This window comes from Pelmatolapia mariae, linkage group LG22 (assembly GCF_036321145.2).
Source record: "Pelmatolapia mariae isolate MD_Pm_ZW linkage group LG22, Pm_UMD_F_2, whole genome shotgun sequence".
Lineage (NCBI taxonomy): Eukaryota > Metazoa > Chordata > Actinopteri > Cichliformes > Cichlidae > Pelmatolapia > Pelmatolapia mariae.
This window is the reverse complement of record NC_086245.2, coordinates 16,832,475-16,854,011: the sequence shown is the minus strand read 5'-3', so window position 1 is coordinate 16,854,011 and position 21,537 is coordinate 16,832,475. Positions and strand designations below refer to the sequence as shown.

Sequence of the window (21,537 nt, the reverse complement as noted above, 5' to 3'; positions counted from 1 at the left end):
CGCTGGAGGGACCTCTGTGGCGCATGCGCACCTTTCTCTTTTTTGGATGACAACTGCGGCAGAGAGATAACGGACAAACACTCAGCGAGAGCTCCGCGGCAAGTGGAAGGGTTCACTGTCCGGGTAAAGGTTTCTCTGTCCTAAATAAAGTAATGAGGTAGAAAGTCAAAAAGTTAACCAACCCAACCGGCTATGGAACAGATTGGCACGGCTACGGTGAAGATGGACCAGAAGTTTGAGGAGATAGATTCAGAGGGCCGGTGGCAGAAACTCTACTCAGTAAGTCTGTTAGCATAGCTACCGCAAAGCTAACGCGGATTGTGAGTACTTAAAGCGCGCATTTATTGGAGTAAAATTAACAGTCCGGAATGCATTTACTATAACGTTATAACCGTCTTTCCTAAGTCATTTCCTTTGTAGCTCATTTTCATGCTTTGCGTTATTTTTAGAAGTCGCTGACATACTTTATTTTTAATGTTACCGAAAGCTTAGTCAATGTCATAAGCTCGTGCGTATGGTTGAAGCGATTAGCTACATTACATAGCTACAGACTTGTTTACACTGTTAAATCCGCTCTCCCCCCGGGAAGATCCTGCTCTTAGTTCATATGTAATGACTGCCGAAAGTTACCGCGTGTGTTTACGAGTAAATCAACTGGTTTTCTGATTGCTCTCATGTGATAATATATGCCTGGTGAAAATGCTCAGAGAGGGGCGGAACTGAAAATGTAACCGCTTGAATTTGGTACACGTAGTGATTTGTTTCATTACTTTTTCTTTTGTGTCGCTAAACCTTACTCCCGCTGTCCAGGAAATCAGGAACCAGTCCCACGAGTGTTCCTACAAAGTGGCAAAGTATCCGGAGAATCGCAACAGAAACAGATATCGGGATGTCAGTCCATGTAGGTAAACATTTGTATAAAGGCCAGACTGTTTACCTGTCAATTCACAGCCCATGCCCAAATAACATTTCTCTTATCCCACCTGCAGTCGACCACAGTCGGGTGAAGCTGAAGAACACAGAGAATGACTACATCAATGCAAGTCTGGTAGTGAATGAGGAAGCCCAGAGGAGTTACATCCTGACTCAGGCAAGTCCAAGGAGTTCTACACCATGGTTAACCCTCTGAGGTCTAAGTCATTATATCTTCTATCCCCTAACCCTAATCCTGCCCCACAAATGGTGCTTGGAATTTTATCAAACTAAAACAAATACCTGAATCCCAAATATATGTTGAGATGGTGAAAATATAACGCTGAATGTGATTCAGAACACGTTTTGCTTTTGTATGTACTATTTTACGTAGTTTAACAGTATCATTAGCGCATCATAAAGTGTTTAATAAGCTTCCACAACATGGGTCCACAAGATAGACAACATAATCATGGCTATTTTGTTGGCTTTAATCTGTTTTTGTGGAGTAGGACTTAGATGCCTCAAACTGTCAATAAAAGATACTTAACTGCTCTGTCAGGTTTGTAGTTTGAAGCCTGCGCTTTTGACACAAGTTGAAACCTTAGACTCGGTGAGGATGTGTCTTGCTGCTAGGTCATCTTAAATCGGTCATGTAGTTTGGACACCAGAGTGTTAAGTATCTTGCTTTCAGGTCCATATAGTCCATTATTTATTAACACTGACTGATTATTTAGGCCCTAAAATATCTCTCTATATACACTTTTAGTTCTGAAATATTTATATGAATGTGGCTTTCCCCCCCAGTTCTTATCAAACTGTGTACACGTGGCTAGTTTGCATAATAGTTTGTGCATATGCCCTTCTTCTCCTCATAATTATTTACTATGTTAACCTGTGTACAGTTACCACCTGGTTTGTTATTTAACCTCAGCCTCTAATTTCTAAAAATCCACAAAACCCAAACTAAAAGAGCTCAAAATAAATAAAGCAGGTTGGATGTTTCATTTGTAAACCAGCAATACTAAATGTTTGTGTTGTGTGCTTTGCTTGTCAATGCTGTTGCTGTTAGACAGAGTTATTTGCATGTGGAAATAGACATAACACGGCACAGCAAATCCCTGAGCTGAGTAACTCAATCTGTTATCACAAGAAAACGAACTTCCAGGTAAGAATTTGACTAAGGACGACCTGTTTAGAGATATCAACTCACACTTTTACCCCCATTCTCACATCAAAGAAGAAGCAAAGAGTTAAAGTCTGCATTAAAGTGGGAACATTAGGATTTTTTTGTAATATGCAGGTTACTGGCTTGACTTGGCAGACGTGAATAGACCTGTCTGTAAGAGGTTATTAATGAGACTTACCTCTGAATGTAACCTAACCCTGGTTTGACAAACAGAAACTGAAGTGGTCCTTCTCGCTTCCAGCGCCTCCTGAAACCAAAGCGCTTGTTCAGAATACAATTTTAATTTCTCCTAGTTATTTTGGATTAATTGGACCGGACAGTATAAAAACTAAGCATCACCAAACAAAGTCGTTTTTTCTTCTTATGGGGACACTTGGTTTGTTTTACACCATAAGACAATACAGTTACCAGTGTTTGACCCTTTAATCCCCAATTACTGTGGCTGTAAAACTACAAAATAATTCTGATCTTTGAGTTGCCGTTTGAATTTTCTCTCCATCCCAAAATGTTTGATGAGTTATGGTAATGTGAAGCACACATGGTAAAACCTAGGCAGAGCTGATTTCCCTGTCTGTGTTCAGACTACAGTACCTTGTGAATACTACTATGTTGCCATGATACATCAAATATTGCCATAAAGCTGGTTTTCTCTACCTTCTGGATCAGTTTGAATTTTGTCTGTAGCACAAACAGTGACAGAATTACAGTCAGTTAAAGAGTGGCTGTGAAATGGACTGGCCGCTAAGCCGATGGTATATAAAGGGTGAACTTTACTGAGCAGAGTGAAGTATAAGGTGCATTATAGCTAAAAAAGTAAACCCCCCATATGAGGACAGATGGTCATAGGAAGTTCCATAATGATCCATATGTGCTTATTCAAATCATTTACACACATGGCACACCTGTGGTGACTTCATTTATTATTTCAGCTCAGTTGTTCCTGATGTGGAGATTAGCAGTCAGAAGTAGACAGTTAATCAAAATCGACATTGTTGTTACTGAGGCAGTTGAGCTATCATATGTGTGGTTGCACAGGTTCTGAGGTCCATTACACAGTTTTAAAAATACTTCTTAGTAATTCTGTTCCTTTTACTAATTCAGACATGTTTTTGTTGTTAGTTTTATTGTTTAGTTTAATTTGCTTTGCTCATCCAGCCAAAGGACCGTGTCTAATGCCACAGCAAGGCGTCCACTGTGTGGCCGTCCCTAACACAGTTCACAAGAACCACTATTCCTCTGAGTTTTTGTCATATTTTAGTGAAACTTGCGCGTGGTGATTATCTAATAGCTCTTCACTTAAACTGTGCTGAAAGTCAAGGTCACATTTTTTTGTGAGTTGTAAAGGATTGTGACCGATGAGCTACTGTGTCATTGACGTTATGGCCAATTTAAATTCAACGTCATGAAAGTCCAGTAGTGCTTATTGTATCAATATTGTGCTAATAGATGTTTACCAACACTATCATGACCTGTCTCATCCTTTATATTAAAATTCAGGGCTTTGTATTAGCATGGCAGTTTGTATAAGATATTAATATAACACTAAGATAAGGTATATATTAATTATACTCGTTGTGGTCAGTATATCTTCTGTGGTTGTGTGTTTGCTAGTAACTCAAAGAACAAGATATGGCAAAAGACATCCTGAAAACTGTGGAAATATATTTAGTTATGTCATGAGCTGTGGATGTTACACATGAACTGAAGCTTTAGTGTTTAAAAACAATGATTGAAATACAGAGATGCTTTTGGAAGCACCACATCTCATCCAGCTTGCAGGCTGGCTGCCAGGGTTGCTGCTTGTCGGATCATGACGTCTAAATCTCTGTACCACCGGTTGTAATTGCAGTTTTGTTGAAAGTATTTCCTTATAGCACTAACTCTGTCAGTGATGTTTTTTTAGCCTTTACTAATTAAATCAGAACGACTGCAACTGCATATTATGAAATTACATTAAGAGAAAAGTCATTTGAAACCTAAGAAATACCACAAGTTTACTCATCTCTCTTAAAAGTGAAGCGAGAGAAGAGAGGTAGGCTAGAAGCTGTGAAACACTCATGTTAACAGAGGTTTATTTATCAGAAGGAACACTGATCTTTTATTGCTTCTTGAAAAGAATTAAAGGGTGTTTTCACATAATTAGCTTTTGAAATTCTTTTTATTGCTACTTCATCTGGTGTGACTAATAGTTGTTGACATTTTGAGGCCACAGTTATCACAAATATCAGCTGAAATTCTCTCTTTAAGAGTCAGGAATTCATACCACAAGAGTTGTGGTGATCATGTGACGGGTTTCAGTTGGTGCAAAACGTTGTATGAAACCAAAACCTTTACCATTGGTTCTAACCAGACGTGCGTTCTTCCTACACAGATTTGAATATTTTCAAGTCTTCAGGAAATGAAAGGACAAATGACTTCAACGGTCATCACCACAGTTAAACAGACTGGGCTGATAAGACTTTTTATTTATGATTCTGCTCACCACGCACTGACTGCTGTCTCGCTAATTTAAAGCTACTGAGCGTTTTCACGATTAAACACGACAACTCTAAAATGTTTCTCACTTCAGTAAAAGATTGTAATGAGTTGGGCCAGAGGATATTTTTGGGATGTTGAGTAACAAAGATTTTTTAGTCTAGTCTTACACACTTAAGTTCTGTCAGTCATCCATAACATCCAGTGGATTATTTTTTTCACACTTTTTGTTTTCTTGTATTGCTTCTTTGGAGATGAGTCATCTGTGGTTTGTTAAAATGTTACAGCATCCCACTAGTCTGATCAGAGTCAGCTGAAATTAGTTACACAAAGCAAGCATTACACATTTAAAACCATAACCAAAATTGCAGCAGTTACTTTCCACATCAATGCATGTGATGAGGATTTTTTTTTAAACTTTAAATCTTTAATTTTCTTTCTTTTTAATCCCATATGTTATGCTTTCTTGGCTGTGATGATGGGCTTCTCTGTGGCTGATGACTGAAGACTGCGTAAAATGTTCCTCAGCATAACTCCAGAGAAATGGCTCATGAGGTCAAGTTAATTCCTGTAGCACATTTAAAAACAAAGTGCTGTGAAATTGTCAATAACATAAAAACACAGGAAGAGTTTGAAAAAAGGCATCATAAATTTAAACCCATTATGATTTAAATGCTAAAGAATAAAAAAGAGTTTTTAAAGAGTTTTGAACGTGTCTAATGTTGGAGAGGTCCTGATCTGAAGTGGCAGGGTTTTTTTCCCCACAAAAGCCCAATCTCGTCTGTGCTTTAATCTGAACCTCAGGGCAGTTAGGAGCGTTTACTCAGCAGACCTCAGTGTCAGATTTCCCTACTTATTAGAGACAAATTGAGGCTTGTGTAGTGGAAGTGTGAGCTCAGCAGCAGGTTAGAGATACAGTTTTTAGAAAAATGTCTTCAATTCTCACTTTGTTCCCAGCTCTGAACCTAGCCTGTTGAAATGAACAGGGGCTTTTTGGAGTAAAATATTAAATATTTCAGATTTTAATATCAAAGAAATGAGCCGGTCATCTTGATGTTTAAGCACTTGTATTTTTTATTTCTGTTTAGCAGGAATGCAGCAGAGACTACTGACTACTGTCTGTTATGTATTCAGAACATAAAGGCAGACTTTTAAGAGACTCATGAAAGACTTTTGACATTTTGATGGTTTTCAGCCCACCAATAATTTACTCAGCTCAGCCACATGGCAACCTTTAGCAGTTTTGACCTTTAACTAAACTCTTGCTATCATGCGGCAAATCTCTGTGGCATGCCTACCATAAGATTAGAGACCAACCTCTGTGTGTTGCATGGCTAATATATTGAGTGGATCTGATATTATTGTTCAAAGCAGAGACATCACATGAATTTGTTTTGTGGACCTCCCACTCTTCCAGCTGTGTAGCTGATTGAAGCGTTTGTTTGTTTTTCTGTTTATTTATTTACCGGTATTTATTTTGTCCACAGGGCCCCCTCAGGAACACCTGTGGTCACTTTTGGCTCATGATCTGGGAGCAAAAGACCAAAGCAGTCATCATGCTCAACAGAGTCATAGAGAAAGGCTCGGTGAGTGTAGAGTACAGCAGATACAGATTACACTCTCTGGTATGACTTCTGTTATTCGACTGTGTGCACCCACACACAGAAATTTGCAGAAATATCAAATAGACCACAGAAAAACTTGTCAAGAGATCGACTGTTTTATCCTCAGCCACACACACACGCACACTTACTTACTTGCTGGTAGTGTGAAATAATTTAAGCACTTTTTAGTGTTCATATTAAACTTTTTAAATGGTCAGATGTAAAGTAATACACCACATTTACATCCACGATGAAATATCCAATAAGCATGACTGCATCCCTGGATCCAATGACGTTTTCCTAAGAACTTCACAGCGAGGTCTCACAGTGTTTCGGTTTGATGTGTATTTGCAAAAGGTTCAATTTTGCCTCGTCTCATCACAACGGTAGAGAAATTCCCGCATCCAAGTCTTGACTTGACTTCAGTTGTTAATTACTTCTAAGCTGGCCCAGGCCCACACTCTCTGGTAAATATTTTCATTCAAATCCTTCACTAAGCTTTGAGCAATCCTGGTAATAAACAGGCAAACAAACAAACGGACAGACCTAAGCATCACATGACCTCCTTGGCAGAGGTAAAAATGGCTAAATCTCTTTTTAAAGCCAACATTTGGTAAAATGAGGCAGTCGGTGATGGCGATAGATAGAGGTGTAAGTGATGGCGATAGATAGAGGTGTAAGGAACCGACCCTGTTTACTCAACAGGGTCGGTTCCTTACAGCTCTTAGTATTGTCCTTTTCTGTAACGATTTTAAATCCAGCTGAAAATGCAATCTTTTGTTTTTATTTTCCAAACCAGCATTCCTGAGATGTCACAATGTGATATTAAGCCCCTTTTTTCATAATCACAACATTATCTGATAACAGCTCTACTGTGTTTTTTGCCTATACTGGCATGAAACCTGAAGGAGTTTGTTTTTCTTACAACACTGGCCGACAAACCTCACAAGGATGGCTTAAGTCGTCTTTTTCGACACGCTCATGTTACTCTGCACACACTGAAACAATAACCTGGCATCCTTATATTTACACACTGCAAAAGCCATTTTGGAAAAGCTCCATTTGAGCGGGAGAAATGTGTTTTGGTTTTTTTGTTTGTTTGTTTTTTGTCTGGATGCAGAGCTGCAACATGAAACGTGAAAAAATGTGGGTTTATAAATTTTAGAGGCTTAATCTGTATGTGCTCTCACCCTCCTCCTGTCAGCAGGATTACTGGAATTCAGTGTTTTGACAGTGTGTTCACACACAGATGTATTGAGTGGATCTGGGATGCAGCCAAACCTCTCAACTCCTCTAACTCCAGTGATCCTGCAATGTTCAGATTAAACACGCACACTAAAAGTCTGTCGTGCAGAGCAGCTGTGACCTCTCTGTTTCTCCGTAAAGCAGCTGAAGTGGATCCTGCTGGGTCATGAGATTCACTCTGTGCCGGTTTTCTTTGAAATGAAAGATACAGAGTGCCTAATCAACAGATATTTTTAAACTCACAAGGATCTTCTCTGTAGATTGGCAAATCTGAGTGATAAACTTAGACTTGCTGATTTGGAATTGAACAAGACTTTACATTTAGCAGAGACTAACAGAGATAAACTTCTACAGGAAGGAAGTACACAAATACTTTTTTTTAAAAGCAGAGTTATACATGTTTTGTGTCATGTGACGTTAGTGTCAGTGTCACTGGGTAGAATTAAGAAGATATTTGACCACAATGTATGTAAAGTTATTATTCAGCGTCCCTGAATAGCAGCTTCTACTTCTCCTTTTAATGTGTGTGTGTTTTGGGTTCTTTGTTGGGTTTTTTGGCAGATACTCAATTTCATTGTGACAATTTTTATATTTCCTCTCATGTGATAGGAAAAGTGTGCCCAGTACTGGCCCACAGCAGAGGAAAGGGAGATGGCCTTCAGAGACACACGCTTCTTGGTCACACTGCTGTCAGAAGACACCAAGTCTTACTACACCACCAGAAGGCTGGAGCTGCAGAACATTCAAGTAGGCCACAGCATTACTCAGTGTGGGGAATTACCAGCAAAAGGTGGCGAAGGAGAAGTAAAATTTAGAGGTTTCACACCAAAGATTTGCCCTTATTCACTAATGGCACATATTATTATTATGTTTTGTTTTTTATCAGATTTTTACAAAGCTTTTCTCCCACGCAAACAAAGGTTTTGCAGTGTGGAGGTGGGAAGGAAAATGTAAATGAGGTGCAAACAATGCAAGAGAGCAGTCTGATACGTTTTAAATAAATGGCAAATGCTCAACGTACAGCGTAAAATCAAATCATTTAATTTTGAGTTTCTGTAATCCTCTAGCCACTTGTTTTATCATATTTAAAATGAGCGCCAAAAGGAGCGTTCTTAATGGAAATTTACAGCCAAGTTTATTTTGCTGGATTGGTGTTTTTTCAGGAGCAGGTTTATTCAACAAAAAGAAACTGAAAGTGTTGTTGGTGACTTGTTTGCCAAGTCCAGTTCTTAAACTGAGTAACCTCCAGTTACCCCAGTCAGCACTGATAAAGACAACTGAAAGTGTAAATACACATAGAGCAAAGTTTTAGAGTTTAACTGCTAGTGAGCCCTGCTTTATCTCCTTTCACAGACAGGGGAGAAAAGGGAGCTCTACCACTTTCATTACACAACGTGGCCCGATTTTGGTGTCCCCGAGTCCCCGGCTTCCTTCCTAAACTTCCTCTTTAAGGTGCGGGAATCTGGAGCACTGGGCACAGATCAAGGACCAGCTGTGGTGCACTGTAGCGCTGGAATCGGACGCTCAGGGACGTTTTCACTAGTTGACACATGCCTGGTCCTGGTAAGTCCTGGGTCTTTGTTCTGCGCATGCTCCGACTGAATGCGTTTCATGTATTTTTGCTACCCCCACCAAGGAGATTATTTTTGTAGTAGTGTTTGCGTGTGTGTCATTCTGCCTGTAAGCACAATAGCTTGAAAAGCTTTGAATGAATTCTGATAAAACTTTGTAGGGGTGTAGAGTGGGGTCATGTTAATGGTCCATTAGAATTTGGCTTACGTCCACCAATGTCTTCAGGGTCAACATATTGATTTAATGGTCAAAAATTACTAAAAAGCTTTATAACTTAGAAGCTATAAGTCTTAGAAGCTTGCAGTGTATTGTCAACATATCGAAAGTATGGTATATAGAAAGATTTATCATATCATGCCACATTTGACCTCTGATCTTTCCTTCACAGTCAACAGATTGAGCTAAAGGTCAAAGAGATAATAATGCTATATAGAGATATTTAAAAATGTGTTTCTTACTGCCATTGTTTGTATTGACAACATAGAGGCAGTGCTATATGGGGATTCTAAGTATATTGTTACTTTGGACCTCTGTCCTCTTCTTCAAGGTGAAATAAGGTCAAACTTCCATAAAAGATCTTTTATGTTTAAAACTCTCCTTAAATTCTGCTGCCTTTGTTTGTATTGGCAACATTTAAGAAATGAAACTGATACATGGGGATTTTAAATATCACTTTATAGTTTGCATCGAAGTTTAATTATGTCAGGTTTGACCTCTGACCCCACTTTTACATTTCACATATGCCTTTCCTTCGAGTTGACCTCAGAATCTGTTATTTTCAATGCACTACAAATGTTCTTATTTACGCTGAAAAAGGACAAAGAAAACAAAACAAAAAAGAATATATACTAAATACAATACTGTTCTCTTAAATGTAAATACTTCCCAGAGAGTGCGCTGCCCTGGGCGAGGTTTGCCCTCTTTGACCTGTGCTTATTTTAAGGATGAACACACAAGTTATTATTTGACATTTGTATGTGCACTTTATGTTAAGAAACGGCATGTGCTCAGTAACTTTCGTAATGAATGCATTGGCGCTTGAATATGAAAATAATTGTGTTTGAATGTCTGACTGAAGCACCTTAAGCACAGAGATAAAAGAGAAAAAATGCTGAAAAAATAAAAGTGAAGTACATTTACGTTTATCCCACACTCCAAATACAACACGGTTCTTCTCACAGTTTTGCATTTTGAGAAAACGCAGGGTTAGGGTACAAAAATATTTTTAAAACTTCTACACTGAACTTGTGGCTGTCTTTGCTCGCCCTTCCTCCCAAAAGAGCACAGTAAGGTGTAGCTTTAGAGGCAGGTTTTGATAGTTTATATAACAGCCTGGAAATAAAGCCTGTTGGGAAATGTCAGAAAGCTCCTTTTTCCTCTAAACCAGCTGGCAAGCTGTCACAGTGTTTGTGTTTCATTGACAGAATCTGGCAGGCTTCCAGAGTGATAATGTTGTACTGTAGTTAACCATTCACTACCCTTATTTTATGTGAGATTTTACTCACTATAGCCTTCCAAAGCAGACACCTGCTTTGAATAAATACAGGATTAACTTAAAAATACAGACTCAAACATTTCAGGTCATTTACATTTTTATGCTGTAGGAGAAGAAAAAATAATGGAGATTAAATTGATTTGGATTTCCCTTTGAAAACATGGGTTGACATAAAGAGATTTGGGATTTCCTTCTGGTTAATGGAAATGTGTATTATTGCTGTATTTTCTAGATGGACAAGAGGAAAGACCCCTCATCAGTAGACATCAAAAGCATCCTGCTGAACATGAGGAAATACCGAATGGGCCTGATTCAGACTCCTGATCAGCTGCGATTCTCATACATGGCTGTCCTTGAAGGGGCAAAGTTTATCATGGGAGACTCATCTGTACAGGTAGCTGCGCCAGACAGGAATAAAAAAATAAAAAACAATTAGGTGACTTTCTTTCTCAATCTCTTGTTCGTGTGTAAAATTGGAGGCCTGTGTGTAGTCCCACTTTTTTAGCAGGAGTTATTTTTTTCTGAAAAAGATTTAGAATCAGCAGACTGCGAAATATTTTCATATTTGCTGAGGGCTTACTTTGTGAATTAGTCAAAGAGAGATGGTGGAATATTTGGGGATGGAAAAGCCAGGCTGACAACTTGAGATCTGAAGGCAGCTAAAAAGGTTTGTTTTTAACAAAGTATTATAATAAGCCCAGTGTGAATTACAATGCAAGGAAAATGATAGCTAAAACATTGGTATTCTGTTCTTCCATTTAAACTCAGACTGCGTGTTGAGTCCGAGCTTTTCTAGGACACATAGATAAACACAAGTATGACAGTAAATATAAATCAAACGCGTGGTATCTGTTTACTTTATATGGAAGGAATATTATTTATCTACAAAATCCCCAAGTTGTAAATCAAGGGAACTATATTCGTCAGTAAGAGAGCCACATTATGGCCACACTGATTTGGTTGGTGTGCGTCACTATGATCCTGCTGACTAGCGTTGGGTGCAATATGTTCCAAAGAAAATTATTGCTTTTTGCTTCCTGCGCACTTGTTGAAGTAGTACACATTTATTTTTTGTTGCACAAAAGGGCGAGTGCGCAATTGTAAAGTGCAAACTGCGTCCAGGATGGAAACAATTATTATACTGCTAATACAACTACTAATACAATATATGCTAATACAATACAACATTGACTCTTTGCAAATGCTAAGCTAGGCAAGACTCAGAGTGATGTTAAAGCTGAGTGCATGCAGTCCTCAGCCCAGCACCCAGAGCCTGATCTTCAACACGTAACAAAGGAAGTGTTGAGCAGTCAGACTACACCCTCCATTACTCCCTGTTGATGTTTCTACAGTAGAATCACCATGGCGATTGCTCTGAAGTCTCTTTAGGGTTGTTTTTAACGTTTTTGTGTTGATACGTAAACATTCAAAGAAATATCGTATTTCTGTCCTCATTAGGATCAAGATTTGTGCCAGGGACTGTAGCCTTGTGTTTATTGTTCACATATAATTTATACATTACTTTTGCATTACTCCATAGTAACGTGTAGTGTAACTAATTACGCCCTCCAGGGAGTAATTAACTAACAATAAATGTGTAATACATTACCCCAACACTGCTACAAACCGAATAAAAAGTCAACTTTTAGTCTTTACTTACAAAATAACTGTTTCCGTCTTTGCTCTCTGTCTTCAGCAATTATTGTGGAGATGAAGACAAGAGGAGACAAGGACACAGCAGTACTGTATTTAGAGCTAATAGGTTTAGAAGACTGTGATACACACTAACAAATTCTTTTTAAAATTTAGGTTCTGTTTTCTTTTGAGAGTCCTAAGAGGTAGACAGATTTTACATTGTATTGTCTTTGAATCCTTATCCTTGAAAAATGCTGTTTGAGACAGTCCTTTACATGCAGTTTATGTTAACCTCATAAACCTAACCTGCTTTATATACCTTTGTTGCACAATGTCATTTTACAGAGTGGAAACATACAGAATGTTTTGTCATTTGAAAAAAGTACTGCTGTTCCCATCCTGTTTGCTGTCAATCTTTCCGTGTAGAATCAATGGCGGGAATTATCCAAGGAAGATCAGGAGCCGCTATCAGAGTCTCCCCCTGCACCTCAGCCACAGGCCAGGTGTCCGACAGAGCGGCACAATGGCAGCCAGCAGGAGGACGGAGGGGACTACAGACAGGACGGCAAAGCGCCTGCACAGTCTCCCTGCAAGGAGCAGGAGCTCGATGGCAGCACAGCACAGTCAGTACAGTGAGTCTGATAAACAAAGCGTGTGTAGATTATCAGCCATAATCAGCTGATAAGTGATCTACATACACAGGGTTACAGAGGATTGACTTATTACTGGTTCAACTTCTAACAAAGTATGAATTTCAGAGTGAGGATAAATGTAAAGTGAATCCCATGAAACCCATAAAAATGTTGACGAGCCAAATAGAAGAAAAAATTTAACTGGGATTAAAAAACCAAACAAAACAATGAAATTAACTGAAATGACACTTTGTACTTAAATTAAAAATGGCAAACTTAGAGGAAACATGTTTAGTTTTAGACTTTGTCAGTTTGGTCACATTTGTCAGCACAGTCAATTGTCATTATAAAGTGTGTTTTAAAACTGGTCTGACTTCTTTATTCTATCCCAGGCAATTACTTCCCACATTATAATAACTAAAAATAGTGAAACTGACACTGATTCTAATGAGAACCAAACTGAAATGAGAAAATCCACTAAAACCAGGAGTAAAAACTGATGACAAAATGTTAAACTATACCGTCTCTGTTTGGTGTAATTTGGACTTGGCTACAGGCTAAATGTGTAAAAAATAAAATAAAATAAATGTACTGTCGTTACTAAACAACTGTTTACCTGCTTTCCTCCTTTCTACGCAGCAAACGACGCAGGGAAGACAGCATCTCCAAATCGAGCACAGCCAAGACACCCCAAAGCAAGTCCAGGACAAATGACTCTGAGAGGAAGAGAAAAAGGTGATTAAAGTTTTGTTTTAAACCACTTTGTACTCTCTTTTTTGTTTTTTTATAGTCAAATCATCAAGTTGGTGTTCTCTGGGATGATTTTTCATGCACCATGTCAGTACCTGCTGAAATTTGGACTGCCAAGCGTCACACGTGTATGTAAAAAATAATCAACATGGGCAAATTTAGGTAGTTGCTAAATTACAAATTACCCTAATGGAGGTCAGGTACACCACAGTGTTGTATTTAATAAATGGCTTTAGCAGTAAGCGAGGTGTTAAAATGCATAAATTGAGGCATCGAATGATTTTGCACTCTCTTAGGTTTATATTTTCTTGTAGACAGCGGAGAAGAATTTTTATTTGACCACTGTTACGATGTCAAATACCAGAGGATACGAGTCATTTTTCAGCTACACTTTAATTTACTTTAAGGGATACACAGGCTTTCCCAGTACGTGACTCAAACCTCTAATAGCAGAGGTTACCCCAAGTCACTCTTGAACTTCATTTTTTTTAGCTTTTATAATTTTCTGTTTCTGTTTCTCATAATTCTTAGGCATCGACTCCTCTAGCCTAGCCAGCTGACACAAAGCTTATGTTCTCATGAAGGCAGAGGTTGACACCTTATTTCTGATGACAGTGCACCTCTAGAAGAGAAAAAAAAAAAAACGGCTTCTCACTGAATCACTTCTGAGAAGGCAGCCTTTGTTGTGTGACATGTCAGCGTTGTTCCAGTAATACAGGCAAAACTGCGCCATTTCTGTGAAGACCTTACACTGTTGTTGTGGTTCTCCTGGACAGTTTGGGCTGCATTTGCTGCACATGACAAGAGCTCGGCTGTCCGGCGGGGGGCGGTGTATCTTTACCCCCCTCTGAGGCAGCAACGACAACCACGGAGAGCGCGTTTAACGGACGAAGTTTACCCGCAGCTTTAAAAAAAAACAAAAGAAAGAACACCCACTCTTGTACATGGAGGTCTGTGTGTTTGTGTGTGTGCAGGTGTTTGTGTGTGTGTAAGTGTGTATTGCTGTGTTTTCTCTTGGGGTTTTGTTCTTCCTTTGATGATTTGCTTGGCTCTTGTGGTTTTGGAGTTGTTAATTTTGGCTGCACTCTAGCATGCTGCGCGAGTGTGAGTACATTTGTGGTTGTTGGTTTTCGAAACTCTGAAATGTCAGGTTCGGTTGGAACAATGCAAAATGCTAATTTTTATTATGCATCATATATTTGAATTTGCCGTCAGCGTTTTATCTCTGCAGTAAACCCTGTCAAGAAAGTGGGCGTACGAAAGATTAATCAACAACCTCTGCTTTGAAAATAAAAGTCATGCAAGGAAGGAGGCTGGGAAAGAGAAGGCAGAAGCATAGATTGTCCCGTGGCAGTTATAGAAAAATACATCAGTGATTGGACCTTTGATGAAGCCCTCCATCTCCACCCATTGGTTAGTGAAGTCCTTTTGTGAGCGTTTTTTACATCTTCCATCCTGCCGTTCTGACAAATGAGGAGTGGGTCTGACTGAAAAACCAGCTGAGTCTACTCATGGTCAAACGCCCACAGCTTCAGTTTTAAAATCGTGATACCTGTGCGCCAGCAGAAATCCACTCAGTGTTTTGCCAGTCGATGTATTTCTGAAATATTCGGTTGTTGTAAGCAGCTGAAAGAGCGTCTCCATGGATCAAACGCCACATCATGATGCAGTCAGCGCTAACTTTTGCAAAATCAGCAGTCTTAGCTGCTCACAGCAGTTTGCTTTCTATTTTCACAAAGCTCATTTTAAGCCATTTGCTGGCTAACATACAAAATAAGCAGCACTGCCAAAGTAGCAGTGAAACACCAGAAAAGCTTTTTTTAAAAGGCTCTGGTTCCAGATGTGAATTTCCCCCATTCATTTTCTCTATTTACTTTTCCCAAAATCCTCATACTGAGAGTTTTAGGCCTTGATCAAAGCCAAACAAGCCATGAGGTAAAGCATGACCATAAAAATCTTTGTTTTGGATCACAACATTAAAGGAAAACAAAACAAAAGAAAAAAAGCACATTACTGGGTACACAATTAATGGTGAAGAAATTACTTGTCCCAATAGTGCAAAACCTAATCGAATTGAATTCTTTTCATTTCTGTATTGCTGTAAAATAATAGTTTTGTATATATGTGTGTGTGTGTGTGGAGGGTGTGTTCCAACTACAGGGGGATCACACTCCTCAGCCTCCCCGGGAAAGTCTATGCTAGGGTGCTGGAAAAGGAGAGTTCATCCGCTAGTCGAACCTCAGATACAGGAGGAACAATGCGGTTTTTGTCCTGGTCGCGGAACACTGGACCAGCTCTTTATCCTCTCAAGGATACTTGAGGGTGCATGGGAGTTTGCCCAGCCAGTCTACATGTGTTTTGTGGACTTGGAGAAGGCATTCGACCATGTCCCTCGGGGTGTCCTGTGGGAGGTGCTACGGGAGTATGGGGTGTCTGGCCCATTCCTACGGGCCATTCAATCCCTATACAACCGTTGCAAGAGCTTGGTTCGCATTGCCGGCAATCAGTCGGATTCGTTCCCGGTGGGTGATGGGCTCCGCCAGGGCTGCCCTTTGTCACCCTTTGTTCATAATTTTTATGGGCAGGATTTCTAGGTGCAGCCAAGTGGCGGAGGGCTTTCACTTCGGTGGCCTCAGAATCTCATCTCTGCTTTTCGCGGATGATGTGGTTCTGTTGGCTTCATCGGTTGATGGCGTCCAGCTGGCACTGGAACAGTTCGCAGCCGAGTGTGAAGCAGCGGGAATGAGGATCAGCACCTCCAAATCTGAGGCCATGGTTCTCAGCCGGAAAAGGGTGGAGTGCCCACTCCAGGTCGGGGATGAGTTCCTGCACCAAGTGGAGGAGTTCAAGTATCTCGGGGTCTTGTTCGCGACGCTGCACCGGTCCGTTGTGGTGAAGAGAGAGCTGAGCGTAAAAGCGAAGCTCTCAATTTACCGGTCGATCTACGTCCCTACCCTCACCTATGGCCATGAGCTGTGGGTAGTGACTGAAAGAATGAGATCGCGGATACAAGCGGCGGAAATGAGCTTCCTCCGAAGGGTGGCTGGCCTCTACCTTAGAGATAGGGTGAGAAGTTCAGTCATCCGGGAGGGGCTCAGAGTAGAGCCACTGCTCCTCCACATCGAAAAGAGCCAGCTGAGGTGGTTCGGGCATCTGACAAGGATGCCTCCTGGGCGCCTCCTGGGTGAGGTGTTCCGGGCGTGTCCCACCGGGAGGAGGCCCCGGGGTAGACCCAGGACACGCTGGAGAGATTATATCTCTCGGCTGGCCTGGGAACGCCTTGGTGTTCCCCCGGATAAGCTAGAGGAGGTGGCTGGGGAGAGGGAGGTCTGGGCTTCTCTGCTTAGGCTGCTGCCCCCGCGACCTGGATAAAGCGGAAGAAGATGGATGGATGTGTGTGTGTGTGTGTGTGTGTTTAGTAAAGGATAGTGTAGTTGTGTGTATGGTACAGTTCTTTGTTCCTGATTGCAGTGACAGCTCTTGCAGTTTCTGAACTGTCTTCCCACTAAGCAATCTGACTTTTTGCAAATTTAAACATTGCCACGGTAACACCAGCCTCCACCAATCAGAGACGTTGCCGATTCAGTTTAGGATTGTGGGTAGGCTAGTTTTTTGGGGGGGTTTTATGGCCCGTGATCAAAAATCCTCCTGGAGAACATGAATGGGATTTTTACTTCTGGAACCTCACCTGTGTCATTGTAACATTTGTGAGAGGAAGCAGCCAGAAGTGCATCTCAAACACACAAATCAAACAGTTCAAAGATATATTGATGTATTTTCAGGATGATAATTAAAAAACAGTCTAAAGAGTACACAGCTGATTGCAGCTGCCTGTGCCTCTGCTAAGGCGTACCCTGATTTGTGATCCTTTTTGCTTATAACTTAATGCAGACAGTAAAATATATTAAAATAAATTGAATTTGAATTTGAATTTGGAAAGCCTCCCTAAACAGTTGGCCCCCCTGGCCCTGTGGGTCACATAGAAAGAACGCAGGTTTAAAGAACATCTGCTTTGGCTTAACTTTTTAAAATAATGAGTGGATATGTTTGGGTTTGCTGCATGTTTTTTCTATCTTGGGGACTTTAGTGTGTCTGTGTTCCTAGTGGATTTGTGTATTGTGAAGTGCATCAATTGTGTTTTGGACTTTATAAAGTTTGAATATCAAATCAGCAGCTTTTCTTACTTAAACTGGCTGGAAGACCAAAAACACTTCCTGTTGCTCAACTAACAACTAATTTTTAGATCGTTTTCTTTACTTTACTTTCTTTTCTTTTCTTTCTTTTTTTTTTTTTTTTTTTGCTTGTGTGTCTGGAAATAGTTGAAGTGCCTGTAAGTTACGTAAAACGCTTCGGTGTTTACTTCTATCCAACCAACAGTCCCAGACCTCAAAACAGAAGAGGCTGAAGCTACACACATGTAGTTTGATGTGTTATTAAAGCAGTCAGAGTTAATGTAAATGTAATTTCAGGCCCGACTGCAGCTCTACGGCAGTCATCTACGTTCTTCATTTTAGCACTGATCATAGGATCTAATGGAGAGGGCAACTTTTGCTTTACCTTACAAAAATATTGAACATTTCTCTGAGATGTGGGGAAAAGCTTGGCTGTATCCGTAACACACCATTGTTGGTTGTGATTACACCACGTCTGTACCCTTGCACGTTGGAACTGGAGGAGCTGGTTTGGCAGCTCACTCTGACTCTATGGCTACATACTACAGTTGTGTGCAGGGCTTTTCCTGCCTAGAGGAATTCCTGGCACCCTCCAGAAAGTGCAATAAAAATCACTGCCATTGTTTGTTGAAATAGAATTTACTCGAGCATGATAGACTTGAATTAACACAGACTCCTTACCTTTACTGTACTCTGGGTGCGGCTGGGTACTACAATGTAGCATTTCTGCATACCTGAACTTCAGTAGTGTGTTGGTAACGTTCACCACAGAAGCACAGATTCATACAGTACCGCAGCGGAGTGTACGCATCATCAGCAGCACAGAGCAAACCACACCAGCAGCCAAAACACGAGCAACTTCAGCAGCTGGATACTGTTGGAGGTTGGCCTTTTAAAACAAAAGCTGGGCAATGAAATATCATTTTGGTATCTAAAGTCTTTCACATGCAAGTCAATGCAAAGCTAGTCCTAAAAGCAAAGAACGAAACAGGGATGTCTTCGGACGCTTTAAAATAACGAAACATTTTCGTGTTTCAGCTGAAAGCTTCTGAGCGCACTCGGGGGTTTTCCTGGCTCACATCGAGCCTTTGGAGGGTACACATTTAGATATGATTGGTTGAGACAAAGACCTTAAGTTACTAAAGGTTACTATGGTATTGCTGGCCATAAACAAATAAACAGTTGTGGTGATTTTTTCTTTTGGGGGGGATTTTTGTATGCAGGAAACCCCCTGCGAGTGTGACGAGTTTTATTAAGCATAACAGCTGCTTTTGCTGCTCTGATAGTCGGTCTGATGTTGATGTGATCAAAGTGATCTTTAGATTCCTGCTTTCTGCGGTTTCATCACGGCAGCTCGGCCAAGCCTAAGATACTAACGGGATTTTTCGTAGCACGGCTTCCTTTGATCACTCTTAAGCTTCACTGACCGATAGAAAAAAGTTTTTTTGAGTTTAACAGGAACTTCTTTTTCTTTATTTTCTTTTCACAGGGCGAAAACCAGCGACTACTAACCACCTCCACCTGCAGCCACAACTCTGGCAGCAAAGCCAACATCGGCAGGGAACTCCAGCTCTCTCCCAATCTTCCTCACCTCCATGTCCTCGGCTAGCTCTCCTTTTCCTTTTCATTGCTTGTGTGTCTTTTTTTTCCTTGCATACCGGCCTATCATCATTAGTTAGCCAGAACCGACATTTCTGATTCTTCTACCATCAGGAACACATCACGTCCACCTCCGGCTCAGCTTTCCGATCTCTCATCCTCATTGTTTACAGTGGACACTTTGACATTCGTTTAAAGACAAGCACACCAGCGCTTTACCCCTCTGGCCACACCTCAACCTTAAACTGTCAATGCTGCTTCCGGAGTCAAAAGATTTGTTTTTTCTTTCTCTCGCTCTCTTTTTGGCATTAATAATATTATTTTGCAGCTTTCTCATTCTTTTACACTCATTTACATTCATGAAATTCAGACTGAAAACAGGGGCTATGCATTGCCAATTTGTAATGCTGTTTATATGTGTATTTTTGGAAAAGGGTAAAAAACATTTTTCAGAGGCAAAAGTAAAAAATGTTCTATTTTTTATAATAAATTACTTGAAGTTTTTCAGGTGATGTGGGGCCGGCTGAATGAAACACACTGTCTCGCTCACATGTGAGAAATTCAGTGACATGTAATGTTTCCATGATGTACATAGTGTTCTTCTTTTCTTTTTTTTTCTTTTTTCTTTTTTTTTAAGAGAGATGTGTACAAAATGACATATTTTTGCTTGTAAAGGAAACCCTGAATACCAAAAAAAAAAAAAAGGACGAAAGCTTATGTTACACACCTGGATACAATAGAAAGCTGATTTGAAGCTACTTGTTCTCCTTTTGAAACAAATTGTCTTAAGTTTGTTTTTGTTTTTTAGAGTGTAATCTGTAATTAAAACTGGTATCATCTAGTTTACATACAAGCTGTTCTTCTGTGGTTATTTATTTACAAACCTGTTGGTTTGGTGCTATATTAATTACAATATAACAATAATAATAATATTAAAACAATAATATATGTCTTCTTTTGGATGAAAAGAAGTTGGATAAATTGGAAGAATTAGCATTTGGTTAGCTAAAATTATCAGTTGTAAGCTAAGCGAAGATTACAAAGACACATAACCATCCATAAAATTATATTTAGTCATTTTTTTTTAATGTAATTTTATGATGATTTGACGTTCAAGATGTAAAACTAAACATTTTTAGTAGCAGGAGGATAGATTTTTGTCAGTTTTTCCTTTAGTTTTCATACTAAGCTAAACTAGCAGTATGCAGATTGTTGCCCACAGTGGTTGTAAATGCTGAGACCCAGTAAATATAGTAAGAGCTGTACAACAGAAAAAAAAAACAGTTTAAAATAGTTGTGTTTGTCCATGAACAATTTATTGTGTTCAAATTTTATTCTATGTTGTATTTTGTTGGTTTACTTCCATGGCATCTTATAATCTTCTATCTAATTTCAGGATGTGAGAGAATCCTAAAATTTAAGATAAAAAATATTGTCAGTATTAAAATATTTTAATTAAAAACCTGAATTAAAACTATGTAGAAAACAAAATGCAGCTTCTTGATTAAGAAATGGGACGACTAATAAAAAAAAGACTTGGAAGTGGACGTGGTCAGCACCAGAAGGAGTCTGAACTGCTGATGACAGGACAGGGTGGACTCACATCAGTTTTGACTGTCTAATTGTTGCAGCAGATTCATCAGACCAGGAAATATACTTCCAAATTTATTCTATTGTCTAGTTTTGAAGCCTCAGTTTCCTGTTCTTGGTGACTGGAGTGGCACCCAGCGTGGTCTGCTGCTGCTTTTCAGAGATGCACTTCTGCATATCTCGTTTGTAACCAGTAGTTCTGAGCTACTATTGATTTCCTGTCAGCTCAAAGCAGTCCTCTGCTTCTCCTCTGACACCAACAAGGTATTTTCACCCAGATAATCACTGGATATTTTCTCCTGTTTAGACCATTCTCTGGAAACTCTGGAGATGGCTATATGGGAAAATCCCAGCAGATCAGCAGTTTGTGAAATACTCTGACCAAGACGTCAAACAACCACACCACATTCATCAGTGGCTTAAATTATTTTTCTTCCTTATTCTGAGGCTTGTTTTGAACTTTAGCATGTCATCTCAATCATGTCTACATGCTTAAATGCACTGAGTTGCTGCCATGTGATTGACTGATTTGATTATTAGAGCAGTTGAACAGGTATAACTACAAAAACAGGTGAGTATCTTTTGTACCCTAACAAAAATAACCAAAACAATATTATTTTTTTCTCTTTTTCAATGTGGTCAATTATGCCTATCAAATAAACATTAA

At 39.7% G+C, this 21,537-nt stretch overlaps 1 protein-coding gene across 4 annotated transcripts; it reads left to right on the top strand.

The window, feature by feature from the left end:
• The first annotated feature begins 59 nt into the window (after window positions 1-59).
• On the top strand, window positions 60-20,113 carry ptpn2b (protein tyrosine phosphatase non-receptor type 2b). 4 transcript variants are annotated; one of them, XR_010573670.1, is made up of 11 exons: window positions 60-279; window positions 811-901; window positions 990-1,090; window positions 6,064-6,162; window positions 8,035-8,172; window positions 8,779-8,988; window positions 10,725-10,886; window positions 12,554-12,750; window positions 13,399-13,494; window positions 14,286-14,459; window positions 19,171-20,113. XR_010573670.1 is itself a non-coding variant. In XM_065470809.1 (10 exons), exons 1-10 carry the CDS (start codon window positions 193-195, stop codon window positions 19,190-19,192), a joined length of 1,203 nt encoding a protein of 400 aa, XP_065326881.1. In that variant the 5' UTR covers window positions 60-192; the 3' UTR covers window positions 19,193-20,113. The 4 variants fall into 4 exon arrangements, 2 of the variants coding, with proteins under 2 accessions (XP_065326881.1, XP_065326880.1); XR_010573669.1 differs by having other exon boundaries at window positions 12,554-12,759; XM_065470809.1 differs by lacking the exon at window positions 14,286-14,459.
• Window positions 20,114-21,537: the final 1,424 nt, after the last annotated feature.